Raw genomic sequence first — 19,801 nt, forward strand, 5'->3', positions numbered from 1 at the left:
ACAGTAGTGAGATTATTGTATTATGTTGCTGGAACTTTCTGAGTTTCTTATTAGGTTATTTGAATACTATTGAACCTGTACATTTAGTATTTCATGGAATGTTTTACATTTCTGTTAGGTATGAAAATAAATCTAAAAATCATTATTTAGTTCCAAAATGTCATGAGTTTAATGATAGAGTGTGTACAGTGACAATTTTTAAAATGAATTTGTTAGAGACTTTACTGTAAAAATAAAATAGAGAAGAATAATTCATCTTGTTAATTGTGTTTGAAAGTAACTGAACCAGTATGTGTGAACTTTGATGAAAAGAGACAGTTAGTTAAAGCTCTAGATACAACTGTGGTAACAAATGGATAGTAATTTGTATATATGTTGATTTGTTTTTAATATATTATTTTATTATTTTTATGATAAAAAGTAATGGAAGGTGAGAGAAGCCAAGTGACTTGGTTTGGTTATGACATGTGCTTGTATCAGGTAAAATTAAGTTGGTTAATGCTAGATTATCCCTTATCTTTCTGTCAACAACTCAGTGAAAGAAATTACAAAATATGGTGGTCTCATGATGTGCATTAATAGATTGTGAATATATTCACAAGTTTTAAACTGTACCTTACTGAAGAGCCTCTCAAGAACTATACTCTAGAAGTCAAAGGTGAATAAGCAGGTTGTTTTATAATAGAAGTATTGTATTATATGGTCTCAACTTAACTGAAGACATGCTATTAAAATAAAAGTCCCTTTTCTCTAACAACATAATGTCAACCTTTTAATCAGTGTGACTTTAAGCACTGTCAGTTGATTGAAAAATATGTGTGAAAAGAAGACTGTTCCTTGCCTACAGTTTTATTTTGCAAAGATGCTTGCAGGACATTGTATAATAAATATTCAGTTACTTTACTCTATAGCTTGTAAATCGCCAGGTGAGAAACATTTGATATTGTTCTGGTGTTTTCTTATTATCTTAATACAAGATGCTGAGTGATGTTTATTATCTCCTGAAGGAGGTTCCTGAAGTACCTGACTCCATAATGTCTTCCTAGACGTGCAGTTGATGACACTTTTATTAGCAAAAAACATGGACATTAACAAATTAAATTTTTATGAAATGTAAAGTTGTCTTTCTTGTTCTTTCCTCTAAATTCTGTATAAAAAAAATTTCAATACACACACACGTGCTATCCTTAACAAAAACAGACTAATGAAAACCTCCTGCTCATGAGTCACATGCCATTAGGTGAATGTACACTCACCTGTATTGGTAAAATTAAAGGTCATTTTATTATTCATGTTTTTGAACACACAAGAGATTATCAAAACCAGATCTAAATTTTTTATTTAGAAGCTTTTAGTCAAACATCCTTGTTGCTTAATGAACACTGGCAACACAAACACACACATGGCTTATTTTGGCAACACAAACACACGGCTTATTTTGGCAACACAAACACACACATGGTTTATTTTGGCAACACAAACACACACATGGCTTATTTTGGAAACACAAACACACACACACACATGGCTTATTTTGGAAACACAAACACACACACACACATGGGTTATTTTGGCAACACAAACACACACATGGTTTATTTTTTACTTATTTCCAACTTTTTCATTTGATTACATTAGCTTTAATTAATTAATTAAATTTAATTAAATACATTTTATTGACCATATTATAGTAACTGAGATTGAACCTAATTGATATAATTTTACCTTTTGCCTGATTTTTACAAGTGTTGTTACTTAATTATGTTCAGTAAATTGTTGAAGATGGATTACATGTATCATGAAATGTTCAGAATAAAATGTTACTGTTTTACCATTGTCTGTATCTTGACTTACTTATTGCTATACAGAGGGACATGTTATAGCAAACAAGTGTCTGTTTATTGGAGCAAAATAAATCTCCTGCTTTATTTTTGGTTTCTCCTTGAAGGAAATGATTGTACTGAGTTTAAAACACCTTAATTTGCCTTGTATTTTGACACTAAAATTGCAGTTTGTTTCATTTTTAGGTCATTAAATTCATTTGATTTTAAACCTTTGTTTTGTTTTCAGGAGCACATGTTGTTATTGCATGTAGGGATACTACAAAAGGTGAGATGGCAGTACAAGAGATCAAGCGTGTTGTTCCAAATGGAAACATTGTCACTTTTTCTCTTGATCTTTCCTCCTTACAGTCAGTTCATACCTTCGCAACAAAGTTACTAAGATCTGAGCCACGTATACACATCCTCATAAACAATGCAGGTAAATGAAGAATTTTATAAACATAATTACTGTACCTGAGGCATTCAACTAGATATTATTTAATAAGCACTATTTCTGTGTTTTCTAGTTGCTGTTTTTTAGGAAGAATGTTAGTTGTTACAATCGTCCATTTGGTAAAAAAATCATTGTGATGAATCTTTTATTTAGATATGGAACCAATACAGTAGCTAACAAATGAGATATATAAAATCATAATTACTAATGAAGTAAACATCGTAAGTCTAGTGTCAAGCAATTTCTTTTTGAAAGTTGATTTTTATGTAAAATATATGTAGTTATTTGTCAGTTATTCCTTATATAGTAAAATACACTAAAAATTTTAATAATATATATTTATTAATACTGTATGTGTGTACATGTATAAATTAAGATAGAAACAATAGTGTGTGTATGTATTAATGTATTACTTTTATTTTCATTTTTAAAGATAAAATCATTAAGAATTGATTCAAATTTCACTTTTTCAGATGAAACCACCTTAATTTTTATCAATCCTTTATGTGATTTTAACCATGGTGAGAAGTAACCACTGGCATTATGTAGTGCAGAAAAACTGTGTATTCTCAGTTACACTGATTTTCCTTAGAGTAAGACCCACAAAAACTGGAGATTGAGCATATAATTTATTTCCAAATATTAATTTGTTTTTCTCCAGTTTCTTCACCATGTTTGATGCAAAGAAAGAAATGATATACAAAAAAATATACACAAATTACCATCTTTATTTAGACGGACATGCATTGTGACTGGGACAAATGTTCCCCAATGTTTATGGTTTTTGTTGCTAGGTTCAGATTTATCATCACTAGATGGAGAGCTAGCATTCTTTTGTCTCATTGCCTCTTGATCATCATGCATTTGAACACCACTTGACTCACTTTCATTGTCTTCTAAGCTGTATGATCGAGTGCATTAAGTATATTTATACAATAATTAGGACTACTATTCACTGCTATAGCTAGGGAGCATGGTTGACACTCAGTTTTCATACATTATGCTTTGGTATCTAGTTAGTTACTGGGGCTGAATAGAAAACATTGAAAGAAACCATATATTAACATTGGATGTGATGCCAATAAATATTTTCTAACTAATTTTAGCCCCATACATTATGCACAGCAATTTTTAATAACAGTGGGAAACATCTGTCCCAGGCACAGTGTGAGTTCAAGGAAATATACATCCCAAGTGCAGTAGGAGGGTTAAAAATGAGCAAGTATTTCTAGTATACTCTGAAGAAATCAAGGGAAAGACATTTATTAAATCTCTCTTAACACTTCAGATTCACAGTTAAGGTGTCAACTAAAGTGTAAAGGAATGTAAGAAATAAGAAGGTTAAAGAAAATACTAACACTTAAAGTTAAACTAAACAGAAACAAATTTGCATTAAATTAAGCACTGTAGGATGTGTGTCTTGAAGCAGCTACACATTATGTCTCCAGCCAACTGTCTAACACAAAGTAATCAACTGATTTAAAACAGAAAAGCATTGATCTTCAATGAAACAGAGCTGCTGTACAACTGATTAAAACAAAAACTTGACTGTTCAGGTTTGTAGTTCAGCTGAGATCTAAAAAGTGAATATAAATTAGCAAGACAGAAACAGGTTAAAGCAAATGCTAAAGTTTAAAGTTAGTCTTTGAACACAAAATCTGCACACAGAAAGGACAAAAGTTTACCTGCTGAAAATCGTTTTAAGAACTAGCAAATCTCAGAATAAAATGTGTTGACAATATTGTAAAATAGACAAAAGCTCTTTGGGTGAATGTGGTACTCAATGTGACAGAACAATACTCAAGTTGTGTTAAGTCTCTGAGGCATCAGCATGTTTAATTTGAGAAATGATCACTGTTTTTATCTGTAAAGTATATCATGCTACAGTAATTATTTCTAATGGTGAATGCTGATCCATGAACAACTGAACTTGAGAGAAATGTAGTGGCTGTCTTGGTTGACCAATGCTCTAAATTAAGAACAACACAAAATATATTAAAATTCAGCATGTTAACTAAAGGGGAAGTATGATACTTTCTTCTACCACAGTAATAATAAGAAAAAACAGCTCAATATTTTGCTATGAAACTTGAGTCTAATAGGCTATTTTTAAAATATGTACCTTCAAACACAGGTGACCAACCAACAAGGCAGAAGTAGCACTTGTCCTCCTAGTTTGAATATGTATTTGGAAAAAAAATATTCTTACATCATTTGCTGGCTGATTCTTCTTTACACTTGCTGCTTCTCCACCTCTAACAAAGTTAAGTGCACACCTTTGGAAGCATTTACATATATGCTCCACTGTGTTTAGTTGATTCTTAAATAAAAGTTTATACATAAATCAATAACTACATCAGTTCATCACTCAACTGCCTTAAATAATTTGAGGTTTCAACCCATAAAGTGTTTCAGACATGTTTCATTGAATATAGTGGTTTAAAAGTTGTTAATTCAAATTCAATAAAAATTACAAAGTGTGAAAATAAAGCCAGTTAAGCTTTAATATAAATTATAAAATTGTAATTAATGTAGGGCTGGCAGATTAAGATTTATGTGTGTAAATGTTAAAACCTGAATGACTGTATTATGTAAAAACTGTGGGTTCATATGTACAAGGATGAAATTTGGAATAATTTTAGACCATAGTCCAGTGAATGTTTTAAAAATATGGAGCCATCACAAAAAATGCCTGTTACCTTTGGTAGCCATTTTAAGAAAAATGTCTGGTAAAAATGTTAATGACATTGAAATACTGACATTATTTTACAGCTAAATGCACTTAAATGTTTCCATACAGAAATATGTTGTTTAAAAACATGATCCTTTATTTACAATAAAAAAACAACAACAAAATTTATCCAAAACTTTGTAAAAATACTGAGTAAGTAAAATATGAAATTGTAAATAAATATAAAATATAATATTCATTAACTTTGATGCCATGCAACTTACAGGTCACAATCTTGCCTGCCACAAGATTTACACAGTGACCTCTGCAACCTTTTTCACAATTGCAGCAAATGAGTTCTCTTAATGCAGTGTTTGATTTGGGCATAGTGGTTCACTTTGGTTTCCAGTTCAATAGATTAGTTTATCCCCAGTTAAAAGGGAGGTAACTTATAAAGGTTAACTTTGATAGTTTTTCTCCAGCAGTGACGGTCCTCTGTGGTTCACAGCCCTCTTAATGTGTTGCAGTAGGGCCACTCTGGTCAGTAGAAGTGCATCCATAACTTGCTTCTTCCTTGTGAACAATTATTGTCGAGCTTCATTTTTGTTCATTTTATTACTCATTCTGTTGTATAGCAGGATGGTGAATCATTCGACAATGGTTGTATCCCTCTCTAGTGGTATTTGGCATCTTGTCTCACATGTTCCCTGCACTTAATTCTGATATGGTATCTCACTCCACTCACAAAGTTGGGTATTATCAGTCATTGCTGCCCTCTATATGCAACTTTTTCTTTTACTTGCCACAAGCCTTCTTCTCTCTCTCCCCCCCATTGAAATAAAGTAATTCCAATGTGTCTTGTATAAATCGTTATGTGTTACCTCTCCACCAATAATAGCAAAGTGTTTCAACATGATAATGTGCCTTATTCTATGTGCTTCTACTGAACTATGACCTCTCATTTGACAGAGCTTGTACTCAGATGTATTTCTTTCAGTTTGTGTGATGAGTATTTTTTTACACTGTTACATTAATTCTCTTTGCCTTTATTTAACACATTTGCTTTTGTTACCTGTTGAAGCATGTATTTCAAAGTCACTATTACTACTTTAGGTGTTTCAGTTTAAATAGCTGTCTATAACAGGTTTTATATATGAGCAACCAGATGAGAGATTTGTCTACATTTATTCTCCTGGAGAATAACTTTTACATGGGTCAATCTATGTTAGATATTGCTCCACTTCCTCCTGAACATGTTATACCTGTGCAGGCTGACAAAGTATTTAATCACCTGTTTCCACCTCTTGAACTTGCAATCTCTTCCTATACATTGTCTGAAGATTCAGTTCAGCCTTCCACAGTTTTCTGGATTTTTGTTTTTACATGTATGTGATGTTTTATCCATTGCTTTTATTTCTTATGACCCATATCCTTTCTTACTGCATGAAAATTCTTACCCAGCATATTTAATTTTTTCCCTTCTCTTGACATTTAGGTCCATGATGAACAATTTTCCCCTCAGTTCAGTCTGTCCTCACTTATCGTCATGCAGACTGTTCTTAGCCAGTAGCTGTTGGGTTCTGTTTAACCCTTGTGTTGGGGCTAGCTCCAAACACCCTGTTAATTTAACTCATTCTAATTGTTTTGCCTACATATTACTCTCATGACAATTTTGTTTTATCTTTGCAAAATTCATCTAAGGCTCTTTACAGAAATTCTAAGGTGTTTTCTGGGGGCATCATTTCCTTCCTTATCACCAAGTTGGCTTATTTGTCATCTGTGGCTCTTGCTTCACATGTGATTTCTCTGTTAGCAAGACTTTCTGGGTTGGGATGTTGTATTACCAAAGGCCCCTTCACCTGTACCTTATTTCCAGGATTTATGTATGGCTCCCTTTTCATGGTGTTTTGTCTTTGATGCAGTCCCTTAGCCTTTGAATCCTCAGGTAGCATCAGTCCAACAACAGCCTACAATTTCCCATCTGTTAGCCCATTTATTTTAATCAAAGCCAAGTGCAGTACCAATTCTGGTTTTCCATTATTCTTCTTCCTATCTCTTAGCCATCACTTCTTGAGGTGCCATATCTTGTTGTTTTTCTGGATGATTTACCATATTTTGCTAACAGTTCCAATGTGAATATCTGGTAGGGACTTTACTTGTGCCTTTTTTCACCAATGATGCCCTTTAATCAATGATTTTTTGAGTTATTCAGGTTTTCACAGAGGGATTTGAGATCCCATTTCTTGCCACACCTCCCTTGTCCATATTTCCTACCCTTCATCTCAGGATCCCATTGTTTGTCACATTTATAAGAGATACTTCATGTCCTATTCACTAAACAGCCTATTGAGTCTGCTACCCCTCATTCAACAGGTTGTTACTCCCATCTCTTTGTGCTTCCAAAGAAAGCTGGGGACTGGAGGACTGCTTTTTATTTGCCCATCCTCAATTGCTTTGTTCACCTTCCCTCTTCATACCCTGGGCTTCCACTAGAAAAATAACTCTCTTAGCCACTGTGGCTAAACAAGGTAATTTTCTTTTAGCCACAGTGACAGTTGTTTAGCCACAATTTTAGGTCACCAAAAACTGTGTGGTGCGTGACTTTTAATATGCATCAATTCCATCCAGTAAAAAATAGTTGTAATTATGTGCAAATCTACAAGACATTAAGTTTTGTACTATTTTTTTATTCTCAACCAAATCTTCTCAGCAATCTTCCCAACCAAAACAAACAAAATAACAAAATAAACATGATAAAGAGGAAAATAAAGAGAAACATTTCTCAAAATAACACAAACAAAAAAAATGACTTAAAACTAGAATACAGTAGCATGACTAGTAAGTAGATAAATCCAATGGCAGCTCTTCAGCCAAATCATTCTCAACAGAAGATGTTGTAAAAGTTGACACCTGAGGTTCCAAAGCACATTTCTTCAACAGGGAATGGTACCCACGTCTGTCTTTGTGAGTGACCCAGTATCTGAATCTAGAGTTGAAGTTAAAATGATCTAAAGGTTTGGACTCCATGGATAAGTTCAGTAACATTTCTGTCTTGGCCACAGACAGACTGCTCCTGGCATCGGTTTTGATGCTGTTGTATCTGCTAATTCCCTGCTCACAGTCAACAGATGTAATTGGAATTATTGATCCAATTGCTGCAAGCTGAGACAGATTTGGAAAAGTCTGACGGGTCTGGTGGATGTATTCCTTGTAGAAGCTCTTCATGTTTCTGTTTTTGTTAGCATCCTGTTCCATTGTGTTCCTTAGTAGCAGCCATTCAGTCAGTGCCTCATTCTCATTGACAAAAGAAGAGAAGTGCTGGATGAGTTTCTTCAGATCATCCTCATCAGATACTGCTCTGCTGTGACATGGGCTAAATATTGAAAAAATGACATGATATTAGTGTCTGGGAATGCTACTTGTAGTCTTGTGATCACCTCTTCAACAAATGACTCAGCAGCTGATCTGTAATTTTCACAATGTTTATCAATATCTTTGATGTCATGGCCTCTGTAAGAAGTGTAACCACTGGCATCAGAAACTTGTGGGAGTTCCTTCAGTGCAGTCTGTGTGTAAGGATCAGGGATGTGTACCAGCAACTGAATTAACCCATCAATAATTTCTTTAGCCTGATAATAAGTTAAATCAGCTCTGTGTAGAGATCTTGACAAAAGTCCAAGAATGCCAACAGTGTCAGCCAAAAAATATAGACATTATTACATTTGATAGATATCATTCAGTTCATTATTTGGTAATCATTCTTTTACAATTATTTGTATATTTTATTAATGCTTACAGTTTTTATTTATTTTCCCCCATAAACCTAAAAATAACAAGATATTAGCCTAATCAACAAGAAATGGAAGTAAAAATTAATTATATAGTATCCTATCATACTTTTCTGACTTTGCAGTTTCTTTTTACCAAAGTTTTAGATATTGTATATACTGTTTGTTGTTTTTATAATAAATAAAAGATCACATTTTTGAATGATATATTGTCAATTTTTAAATGACATAAAAGATCTTGGCAGCCATAATTTAAAATGGCTGCCAAAACTAATATAGGTCTTTTTAACAATGACACCATTTCTAAAAATAGTATATTGGCCATGGTCTATAACTATGCTAAATTTAATAATTGTATATGTAAATCCACAATTATCTGACTGTGTTGGACATATCTGCCAGGAAACTAATAGTTGTAATGATAAGAACAATTTGCTACTAAATAATAGGTGTATTAGCACCTGCTGGTAAAACAACAAATGGCTAGTAAGATACAATTTTGCAAATATGTGTAGGTTGTAATTATTTAAATAGTAATAAGTAGTGTGTAATTAATTTTCAGGTGTAGCATGTTGTCCTCAGTGGAAGACAGAGGATGGATTTGAAATGCAGCTGGGGGTGAATCATTTGGGCCACTTTCTGTTAACTCTGCTTTTGTTAGACTGTCTCAAGAAATCAGCACCAGCAAGAATAATTAATGTTTCCTCTGTGGCTCATAGGTGTAAGTAAAAAGTATTTAGAAGAAAAGTAAAAGTAAAGAGAAATTCTTTGATATTCTTTGATAGGTTGCTTAGGCAGAGTATTCATGATGAAACTTTGTAGAATGAACAGCAACTGCCTGTTGTGGAGACACAAGTGTAGAGGATGACGTTTTGAAAGTCTTCCGCCTTTTGTCTTCAAGTCAGTTTGTGTGTAGGTGCTAACAGTCTTTTACAGTGTCCTGGTGGATTAAAGAAAGCGTGTTGTGATTGTTGTGGAGATGAGAGAAATATATATGTTAGGTTTAAATCTGAAACATTAAACCACTGAGATATATATTACTTTTACCACTTGATCTTCACCTTTGTACTGACTTAATTTTTCTACACCAATGAAGCTAAATGAACAACAGATGGATTTTAGTAAGGTATTTGGAATAAACTTGTATGGTAACCATCAGGTACAATCATGTGAAAATACTTTAATCATATTTATCAAGCTTAGCTACTTGAATTGTATGTAGTTTCTACTTTATGCATGGGCATTTAAAAGTGAACGTGTCTTCACAATGTTATTGGCATACATGCCAAAATGTATCCATTTTGACCTTTTAGAGTGAAAATTTATAAGTGTAAACAATGCTGTTTTCTACATTTTCAAAAATGAAACAGTAAATACACAGATAAATCAAAATGTTTTAATTATTATTTTAAAATAAGTTTTGTCAACCTATAAGCTTTAAAATGCAGCTACTAAAAAATCTATAAAATAAGTGTTTGCACCAAAGTTATCACTTACTGATTACTTTAATGACATAGTGATATTCTGTCTTTTAATTACTTCTTAATATAGTATTAAATGTTTTATTTATTGGATTTGATTGAGTTTAAATATCAAAAATGGATCTGTTATGAGATGTATCAAAGTAACCATATGTAAATACTGTTGTTTGCTTTATCTTTGTGCTCACACAAAGTAGCCTTTTGCCATTATAAACAGGGTTTTGTACACCAGATAAACTATATAATAATGAAATGTTGAATATTCCAGTTTCTATACTATATTTTCTGTGAACGTGATATATTAAAATTTACTTTAATTACTTTAATTTAATTGTATTACTATGAGAACTAGTTGGTTGTACTAAGATTTCAATTTGTTTATATATGTTAGACCAAATTTTATTGAAGTGTTTACAGTTTTCCATTTTCTATTATTCATCTTTATTCTGCTTTATACAAAAATGCTTTACATATTTATTTTGTAGATGTTAGGAGTTTGTATTGCCCTTTTTGAAAGTTAGTTTTATTAACTTATGTTTATAAATTTCTTTAAGCAGTAGGGAAAATTCATTTTGAAGACATACATTTGGAAAACTGCTTCAACCCCTTTACAGCCTATTACCAGAGTAAACTAGCTAATGTACTTTTTACAAATGAATTGGCTAAAAGGCTTCAAGGTTAGTATATTGGATAAAAGTGTGTATTACCACTTAGCTTGTGCTATTCTGAATACAAGTAACGTTCACTAACTAGCAAGATCAGTTCTTGTGGAGTGTTTAATCCTAATAGATAATGAAAATGTTGGTCAAAGCTAATTAATATAAAAACAAGACAATTGTTTTTACCACATGTTTTGTTTGGTTGCCTAATTTTGTATTATTGAGATAAGAATAAAAACTGATTCCCAAAAGTGTAGAGAAAAATTAGTTTTATTTAATTTTTTATTTGCAGCACACAGCATTGTTTATTTGGTGTGAAGGGGTGTTGTGTGAGAAATTTTAGGAGTGTGTTGAGTGTAAGATGTAAGCACTTTATGTTAAGTTGCTACAGAGTTTTAAAAAACCACTATTATTAAATATTAGATTATAATTAATCTTACATAATCCACAGGAAGTAGCTGCTGTAAATTAAACCAGTGAATAGGGTACAGATGTGTTTTTCCTACAAGTGTGGATATTATTATTATTATTCCATTTTATCCACAGGGTTCTTTTACACAAATGTATATTTAAATGTCAACTTTGGCAATAGTTATGGTTTTTCTACTATTTTTACATTTTTGATATAAAAATATATTGGTATTTGTCATTCTGTTTCAATATTTCTTTTATTAAACAAAATTGTATTTGTTATTCTGCTTGACTGACCTTGTTAATTTGTTTCAGTATTCTTGTCATTATGTGATGTTATTAATACCTTAGTTATTTAATGGAGATTAACTTTAAACATTCAGTTGTATGTAGTCTGTTGAATGAATAAAGAACTAGAAAGAAAATATTCAACAATATATTTATTTTGAACAGGAAGTGGAGTGACAGCTTATGCTCTCCATCCTGGGGCAGTTCAAACAGAGCTAGGAAGATATTTGAGTACATCAGTGAACTGTTATGTGGGATGGATGTTTTATGTGTTTGGATTTCTGTTTTTTAAATCAGCAGAACAAGGAGCCCAGACTACAATATATTGTGCTGTTACTGAGGAACTGGAAAATCAGACAGGACTTTATTACAAGTTAGTGTGCTTCTCTGTTTACAAAATTGTTCTAACAAAGTATATGTAAGTTGTTAAGCACAAAGTTTCTGCAGGTTGATGATGTACATTTTGCATTTAACTATTTCATGACAGGCTCGTGCAATTTAAGTAAACTGAGTCACAAATTTCACTTGTACATAAATATATGTGATAACTCTGACATGTCTAGTGTATCCTTTCAAAAACTGGTAAAATTTCATTAAAGATCATAAGTATTTTGTACATAAATAATGATGGTTAAGATAATTATTTTAAAAAACAATGATTATTTTATACACAGTTTCCAGACTCAAAATTAGAATAAAATACCAATAACTTACTATACAGGATTAAAGTGAATAAAAACCTGATGAGACTGGAAAACAGCCTCATACATTCTACATGTTTCAACTTATATTGGTGTATCATCCTCAGGAGGGTAATGTTTTGCAAAAGTAACCCTTATTTATACATTTAGCAAATGATGAATTTGCATATTAAAGAATTTCATGCTCACCAACTGACAACATTTCCATCAGGTCTGTTATTCTTATTTAATAATTTCAATATATGTTTTTTGTACATTTAATGGTCTCGATAGATTCGCATATACTAATTAAATTTCCAGGTTTTGCTAAAATAAGTTTTTTTTCCAATGAATTGTGTGTTTAATTTCACTTATGTTCTGCTAAAAGTATGGTGTATGTGATAGTACTTTTTTCAGCAAATTGTTTTACCTAATATTCTTATCTGTTTTTTTTAGTTTTTTGACAGCTGTCAACAATATTAGGATTAAAAACCTCTTTCTACTACTTTGTGCTTACTTAATAATAACTCATTGTTAATATGTTTTTTACAACTTATATTTAGTATCCTATCCACATAAGAATACAAAATAGCAGTTTTTGAGATTTAGTGTGGCAAGATTTTAGATGTAGCAGAATGATTACAGAAAAACGAAAATGATAAATAGTATTTTCCATTTTATCCTTATTTTTACTCACTAATTATTTAATAACTGAATGTTTCTACTTAATGATATTTTTCTATCAATATTTCTCACATTCAAACTATTAATGAATCAAATGCAAATTAGTTTTCATTTAAAGATAAAAATACTTGTCTTTATCTTATAATTCTCATACTTCATGTGTATAATCTCTTGAAACTACTAAAAGGATAACAAAAGTTTTTAAAGTATTTTTTCTCTACCATATTACTAACTCCGTATACTAATATTTGATGAAATAATTAAAATTAGGAAATACATAGTTAATTTTTTAATGTTTTCTTTTTTTTTTTTTTCTTTTACAACTTTCTAGCCATCTTGACACAAGTCAACAGTGCCCTCAAGGTATATTACATTATGTTGGGGAAACATGTACAACCCTTAGGCAACATTTTCACACAGCATGTAATATTGTATGTTTTGAAAATGGACACAAAGTATGATATACATTTCCAGCAACAAGAGTGCAAATACTTAGAAAACAGTGGGGAAAAAAGCCACTAAAGAAACCTTTCTATGTAAGAAAAGAACAGTAATTTATAGAAAACTACAAAAACTTAAAATTCTACAGATCTTAATAAGAATAATAATCCTTTATTAATGTAGAAATCATTGAAAATCCCACTACATAACATTGTAACATAACCACTAGCTTCATTACTTTCTGCATTAAGTATTTGTTAAGTACATCAGTTAAGTCTTCTATTTTCTGCATCATCAAATAAGAAGCATTGTTATAATCATTAATAATGATTATAACAATGCTTCTTATTTAATTAATTTTAATGAATTAAAGGTGTGGTTATGAAATGGGTATCTTTGAAACATTAGGCCTGAACTATATAAATAAAAAAATAAAACCTTTAATCTCACTTGCAATTATTAATTGAACAAAAGTGCAAAAATTCACTTAAAGCCAAATGTTATGTCAACTAAAATACATTTAAAGGAATTTTCATTTACTCAGCAGTCACAGCATTGTTGAGTTAGAAACACGTTGTTTTGAATACACTTACAGCAATTATATTAATTCTTCATTTCTGTTACTTTAATATCAACTGTTATTATTTTATATAATACAGCATAATAAACTGTTGAAATTATAAAGTTCTACAGTATGTAACTGATATGACTAAATCCATTCTGTCTTGTGGCTATGCAAAGCATCTCTTGAACACTAACTGTGGTACCTATACAATTCTGTGTAAATTGTACAATAATATCATAGGGTTATCTGATATTTAAAAATCTAAATTACACCAGAGCAGTTAACCAACAAACATTATGCTGCTACCACTTAGAATATACTCAAAACCTGAGTATTTTGGGTTTCCTTTTGGAAAAAAATATACAGTAAAAATGTTTAATGTCACATAAGTAAATAATTGCATAAGTATAAGCAAAGATGTTCTAATGGCATCAACTACTGATATGTTTCTTAATCATTCTTAATAACTTTAATTTCACATTAGCTTATTGCATAAAAGTTAAAAGATATAAGAAGTAAGAAAAATAGTACAGGAACATTTTATAATTATGGTTATTGGCATATATACATACACAATGTTTCAAATATACCTGTTTTTATAACCATACCTTTAATTCATTAAAATTAATTAAATAAGAAGCATTGTTATAATCATTATAATTAAATGTTATAGTATATAGTTAATTGTAATTGTTTGTTCATAACTTAAAAACTATTATATGAAAAATGATCTTTTAATCAAATAGTTTTGTTGTATATATATTCTATATGAGAATTAACAATTTAAGTAAATAGAGCTTAAAATCTCCATGTTAAATTAAAGGATTGTTGATGTGCTCTATCAAGGTATTGTTCTTAATTATAGACAATATTTTGAGATTGTTTTTCGCTTTGGTCAACATGTTATTTGTAATATAACTGTTCATCACTCTTGAGAATAAGCACTGATTTTTACTGTTTATTTTTGTCCAGAGATTGTCAGATAGCAGAACCTGCCCAACAAGCACAAGATGAGGAAGCAGCAAAAAGGTTTTGGGAGTTGAGTGAACATTTAGTGGGATTGAAGAATACTTAAATTACTAGCAATAATATTGTTTTCAGGTTATAATAATGCTTTGAAATATTCCATTATTTATCAAAGTTAGTTTAATATCATAAAACAAAGAGCATATAGTATTATACATAAGACATATTTAACCATAATACAACTAGAAGAATATAATGATTGTACAGAAAATAAACAGGTTTTAGTCATGGTATTTTTAAGCACGAGCTTTCAGCTGTTGTATTGTACCTATTTTAGATTACACTGAATATGAAATTAAATAACCATTCTGATAACGCAAATTGAACATAATGAAAAGTGGGTCTTGTACAATTTGTAGAATGTAAATATTGTCAACAAAGTAATAATCAACATTACTTATGACACAAGTGAAAAACTACTATACAATTGTGACTCAAATTTAAAATTTTGAAAAGGAATGATAAAAATTTGAAACAGTATTAAAGATTTATAATAATTTAATATAATTTCACATTGCTGATGTTTATGAAATAATTTTGTAAATGTGAATGTCACATTATATGTAAATGGTGTCATATATGGTTTCTGGACAATCTTTAACTTCCTGATCACTAGTATCTCTTTTGATGTCTTGCAGCAGAACACTGATTACATTCTATAGTTTTCCACACTTACACCTATGTAAGCTGTTGGTAAAACTGCTTCTTTTTGCTCTAGTAATTGTACAGCAGAACACTGATTATATTCTATAGTTTTCCACACTTACACCAATGTAAGCTGTTGGCAAAACTGCTTCTTTTTGCTCTAGTAACTGTCCAGACTTTTCTTATACTGGTCAGTATGTTTTGTAAAGCTGGTTTTGAGCAGAGTCCCGCTTTGTAACATGCTTATAGAATAGTTGTCTTGACCTTTCATTTATTTCTTTGATACTGGTAAGTATATGTATTGATATAGTGATGTTAAAGTGATCTCTTTATCATTTGATAATTAGAAATGACTGGAAGTTGGAGGGCTCTTGTCTACAAGAGACCATAGATGCCTTTTAGCTACATACAGTAATTTTATCTCTTTCTTGATGTAAATTTTACTGTTACTAACTGACAGCTAAACCTCTTACAACTCTATGGTTTGAAGTACTGGTTATCAGTCTATGTGAATATTACCTCTGTAGATTTTTTATGTAATGGTTGGTAATGGTGAGCTCTTAGAGGGTATCATGGGTAATGATAAAAAATAAAGAATTTCAAAACCAGATTGAGGTTGCAGCACAGAGCAGTAATTCCAGTGAATGAATAGAAAGACAGCTTTGTAATGTTTTTAAAGATTATTCTTTATAACAATTAAAACATCATTGATTAGTAAGTTTGTGAAGAGAAGTGTCAAGTAAGAGTTCATATTTGATTTCAGTATATCATAATAAAAGTGTTTGTATACATGCAAGATGTTGAAATAGCATGCAGTTATGTAGGTCAGCACAGCTCATCATGAGGCAAAGTGAATTATTAACTTTAGGGATTAATGATGTATCATAAAGCTAAGGAGAGCAAGAGTTTATTGTTATCAATTTTATTGAATTTCTCCTTTTCATACAGTTCCTTCAATATTTGTTTCACCCTACTTCAAAGTTTATGAGTGTGGTGTTCTAAGATTTACTTATTTCTCTTGGAGTAAATGGATAACATTTGCAAAAATAGAAGATCTGATGAATGCTAATGTATATATCATGAAGTAAAAGCTTTAAATTTTCATGAATCTGAAACAGAGAAAGGAATCGGACATAAAATTGTAGAAGTCACTATTTTAACGATAAAGCAGAAATAAAAGTTAGTGTCAATAAAACCAGTGATTATAGTACATTTTTAATTGGAGAGAGGGGTGAATTTTAAGTTCTCAAGTGTGAAGTCTCAGTTTCATTAAGATCAAAGTTTAAGAAGTCCAAATCTTAAATTTTCATCAAATTTTTTAACAATCTCTTGAAAAACTTGTACTTAAATCCCAGCTAATTCTGAACCTCAACCAAAAGCTGCAAAATCTCTAAAGCAAAGAAAGTTTAGCCAAGTTAGGAAAACAAAAACTTGCTTAGATACAGAAAACATATGCCAGTATTTTCATATATACCCAGTTTACCATGACAAATGATCATATGAAAACATATGCCAGTATTATCATATATACCCAGTTTACCATGACAAATGATCACTGTTACTCTCTATAACATATTTCATGCTGTAGTAGTTCTGTATAATGGGAAACGCTGTGATATCTTTAATGACTAACTCAGTTCCATGAATAACTACTGGTGAGAAAATCTTAGTTATGTTCTCTCATGACAGATGTTATATATTAAAACCAACCTGAAGTAAACAGAATTTAAAATGAAATTTTAATATTAACTAAGAGGGTTGGAAAACAATACCTTTAAATATTGCTAAAGAAGGATTTGTTTGAATTTCCTTTTGAATTTAGTACACAATGAATTGATTTTTTCTTGCATTATCAGTCTTAAATTGTGTCTTTACAATTTGTCATTTATTTTGTGGTTATTCAGTGATCAAGCTAGCTCGCACTGGATCTCCACCACAACAAGAGATTTGTGGATCTAAGTTACAGAAGTATAAGTGTAGCATTTGTTACAGGTGAAATCAAAGAAACAAGATACAATGTTGAAATGAAAGCACCTTATTTAATATACTCCAGTGGTAAGTTTGAGGGCTTATAATGCTAAAAACTTGGTTTTGATACTACAGAGGACATAGTATAGATAGCTCATTATGTAGCTTGGTACTTAACTACAATAAAATCTAGTTTACTGTTGGACTGCTAGAAATAAAATGATCAACTAGTGGTAAGAATTTTACACTGTATTGTGGAAGTTGAATTTAGACAGAGTGAAATAAGTTATATTGAAATAAATCAATATGATAATGAACTTTTGATGATGAATTGAAAAAGATGTTAGTGTCATCTGTCAGAAGTGTTTAAAGAAAAATAAGTAGATTATCATGTATGTGTTAATTATTTAATTATAATGAAACAGAAGTCACTATTAAATAACACACATAACCAGCATTTATTGGATGTATTATTTTACTAAAAGAGAAATCATCACCATAATAACTTGTATACATGAAAAAAAGAAGTTCCACCTGCATTCACTTGACATTTAATTATAAACAAACAAAAAGAAGCTACCATTGCCTGTTTTAAACTTAAAGAGAACTGTCCACTAAAACCACTTAAATATAACAAAAGTAACAATAAGTACCAGTGTTAGTTTACATATAATGAAACAATCAGAAACTATCATACTTTTATTATCTAAATTTTTAATTGGTTGTTTGTCAGCAAGAGGGTGTAAAATGCCTAAAGAATTCTAAACTAGACTTTAACTTGGAACTGTATATAATCATTTAGATATAATGAAACAACCCACAAGTTTCTATAAAAGTGTATTTAAATACGAAGGAAATTCATCAATATTTATCAGTTATTAAAGTACAAAAAAAAAAGAAATGTTAAACCTCCAGTATCATAGTTTGTTTAATATGATGTGATAATACAAAGAGAAATAACCCTTATGCACCAGATGTTGAAATATAATGAAATAAACAGAAGGTTCCATTTTTTTTATGAAATGGAATAATAATAACTTACTATCTAAGCCACTAATACCTGCCATTTAAATGTAGAAAAACATCTAAATGATTAATATTAATTTCCAATAAGAGCAGTCTATATCACAAATAAAAATTGCCAAGGCAATGAGTACAACTAGCTAAGTAAACTTTTACTCAGAAAGTTTTAATTGCAATACTTTATAAATTCAGTGCCCTTGCTGTTAGTGATGGTTTTGGTTGTAAGCCCCATAATATCTTACAAGATTCAATAAACTTGGAAGATTTAGTTCTAAATCTATATATAAATGAACTAACAGTGGAAAATGATCTCTATGATATAAGAATGAAGAATGAAAACTAATAAAAATAGATGTTAAACATTCTAGCCAATATTATTAATAAAAGCATCGAAGAAAAATAGTATATACCTTGCTTAAGGAATACAAAGCATCAGTTTGCTTTATCTACTGTCATAAATTTAATGTTCTTTGATGAAAGTGGCATCACTATAGGCAGAACTTTACATAATACTACTAACAACATCTTATGTTCAATAGAAGCTAATTAAATATCTCCACAGGTAAATTTTGTTATTGAAATCTGAGATAAATTACTATAAAACTTTATTGTTTAGTTTATAACAGAACAGTATGGATAGTACAGCAAAACACCTTGTGGTTATTAACTTAACAGAATCGTTCAAAAAAACATTGCTATTCTATTTATGTCATGAAAGTTGGCCCTGTGGTAAAGTTTTGTTTTTGGAATTAAGCAAAAGCTACACAATTGGCTATCTGTGCTCTGCCCACCATGGGTATCAAAACAGGATTTCTAGTGGTGTGAGTTTGCAAACATACTGCAGTGCTACTTGGAGTGCGGTATTGTAAAAATTTGGATTTAGGAGCTGGGTTGGAACTTATGTAATACCATATAATATTCCACGCAACTTAAACTGTTCGTGCATCATAATCGTTGTTAGTGTGAGTGGGAGTATTATACCGACTAGCCATGTTCTCTATAGTCAATAGTTCAAAATTAGAGATGGTTGCAATAACCTTGGTAGGTGTGCCATGAACACAATGATAGATAGAAATATTGTAACGATAACGTAACTAATATTATAAAAAGGAATATACTAAACATAACGTGGTTTCTCTACTACTATTACTTTAACTTGCCTCTGCCATTTGTAAAACACACATAGAAAGTGTA

At 30.7% G+C, this 19,801-nt stretch overlaps 1 protein-coding gene across 7 annotated transcripts in view; it reads left to right on the forward strand.

Annotated features, from left to right (window-relative positions):
• Positions 1-18,035, forward strand: part of LOC143223014 (retinol dehydrogenase 11-like) — a 45,372-nt gene extending 27,337 nt beyond the window's left edge. For 6 of the 7 annotated variants that reach the window (XM_076450365.1, XM_076450358.1, XM_076450359.1 and 3 more), the window contains 5 exons: positions 2,071-2,262; positions 9,299-9,457; positions 10,775-10,894; positions 11,741-11,948; positions 14,918-18,035. In XM_076450365.1, coding sequence (XP_076306480.1) covers positions 2,071-2,262; positions 9,299-9,457; positions 10,775-10,894; positions 11,741-11,948; positions 14,918-15,020 — 782 coding nt within the window. In that variant the 3' untranslated portion in view covers positions 15,021-18,035. Of the gene's footprint in view, positions 1-2,070; positions 2,263-9,298; positions 9,458-10,774; positions 10,895-11,740; positions 11,949-13,270; positions 13,303-14,917 lie in introns of all 7 variants that reach the window. The other variant, XM_076450361.1, reaches the window with a different exon arrangement.
• The last annotated feature ends 1,766 nt before the right edge of the window (positions 18,036-19,801 follow it).

Source organism: Tachypleus tridentatus, chromosome 8 (assembly GCF_004210375.1).
Source record: "Tachypleus tridentatus isolate NWPU-2018 chromosome 8, ASM421037v1, whole genome shotgun sequence".
Taxonomy (NCBI): domain Eukaryota; kingdom Metazoa; phylum Arthropoda; class Merostomata; order Xiphosura; family Limulidae; genus Tachypleus; species Tachypleus tridentatus.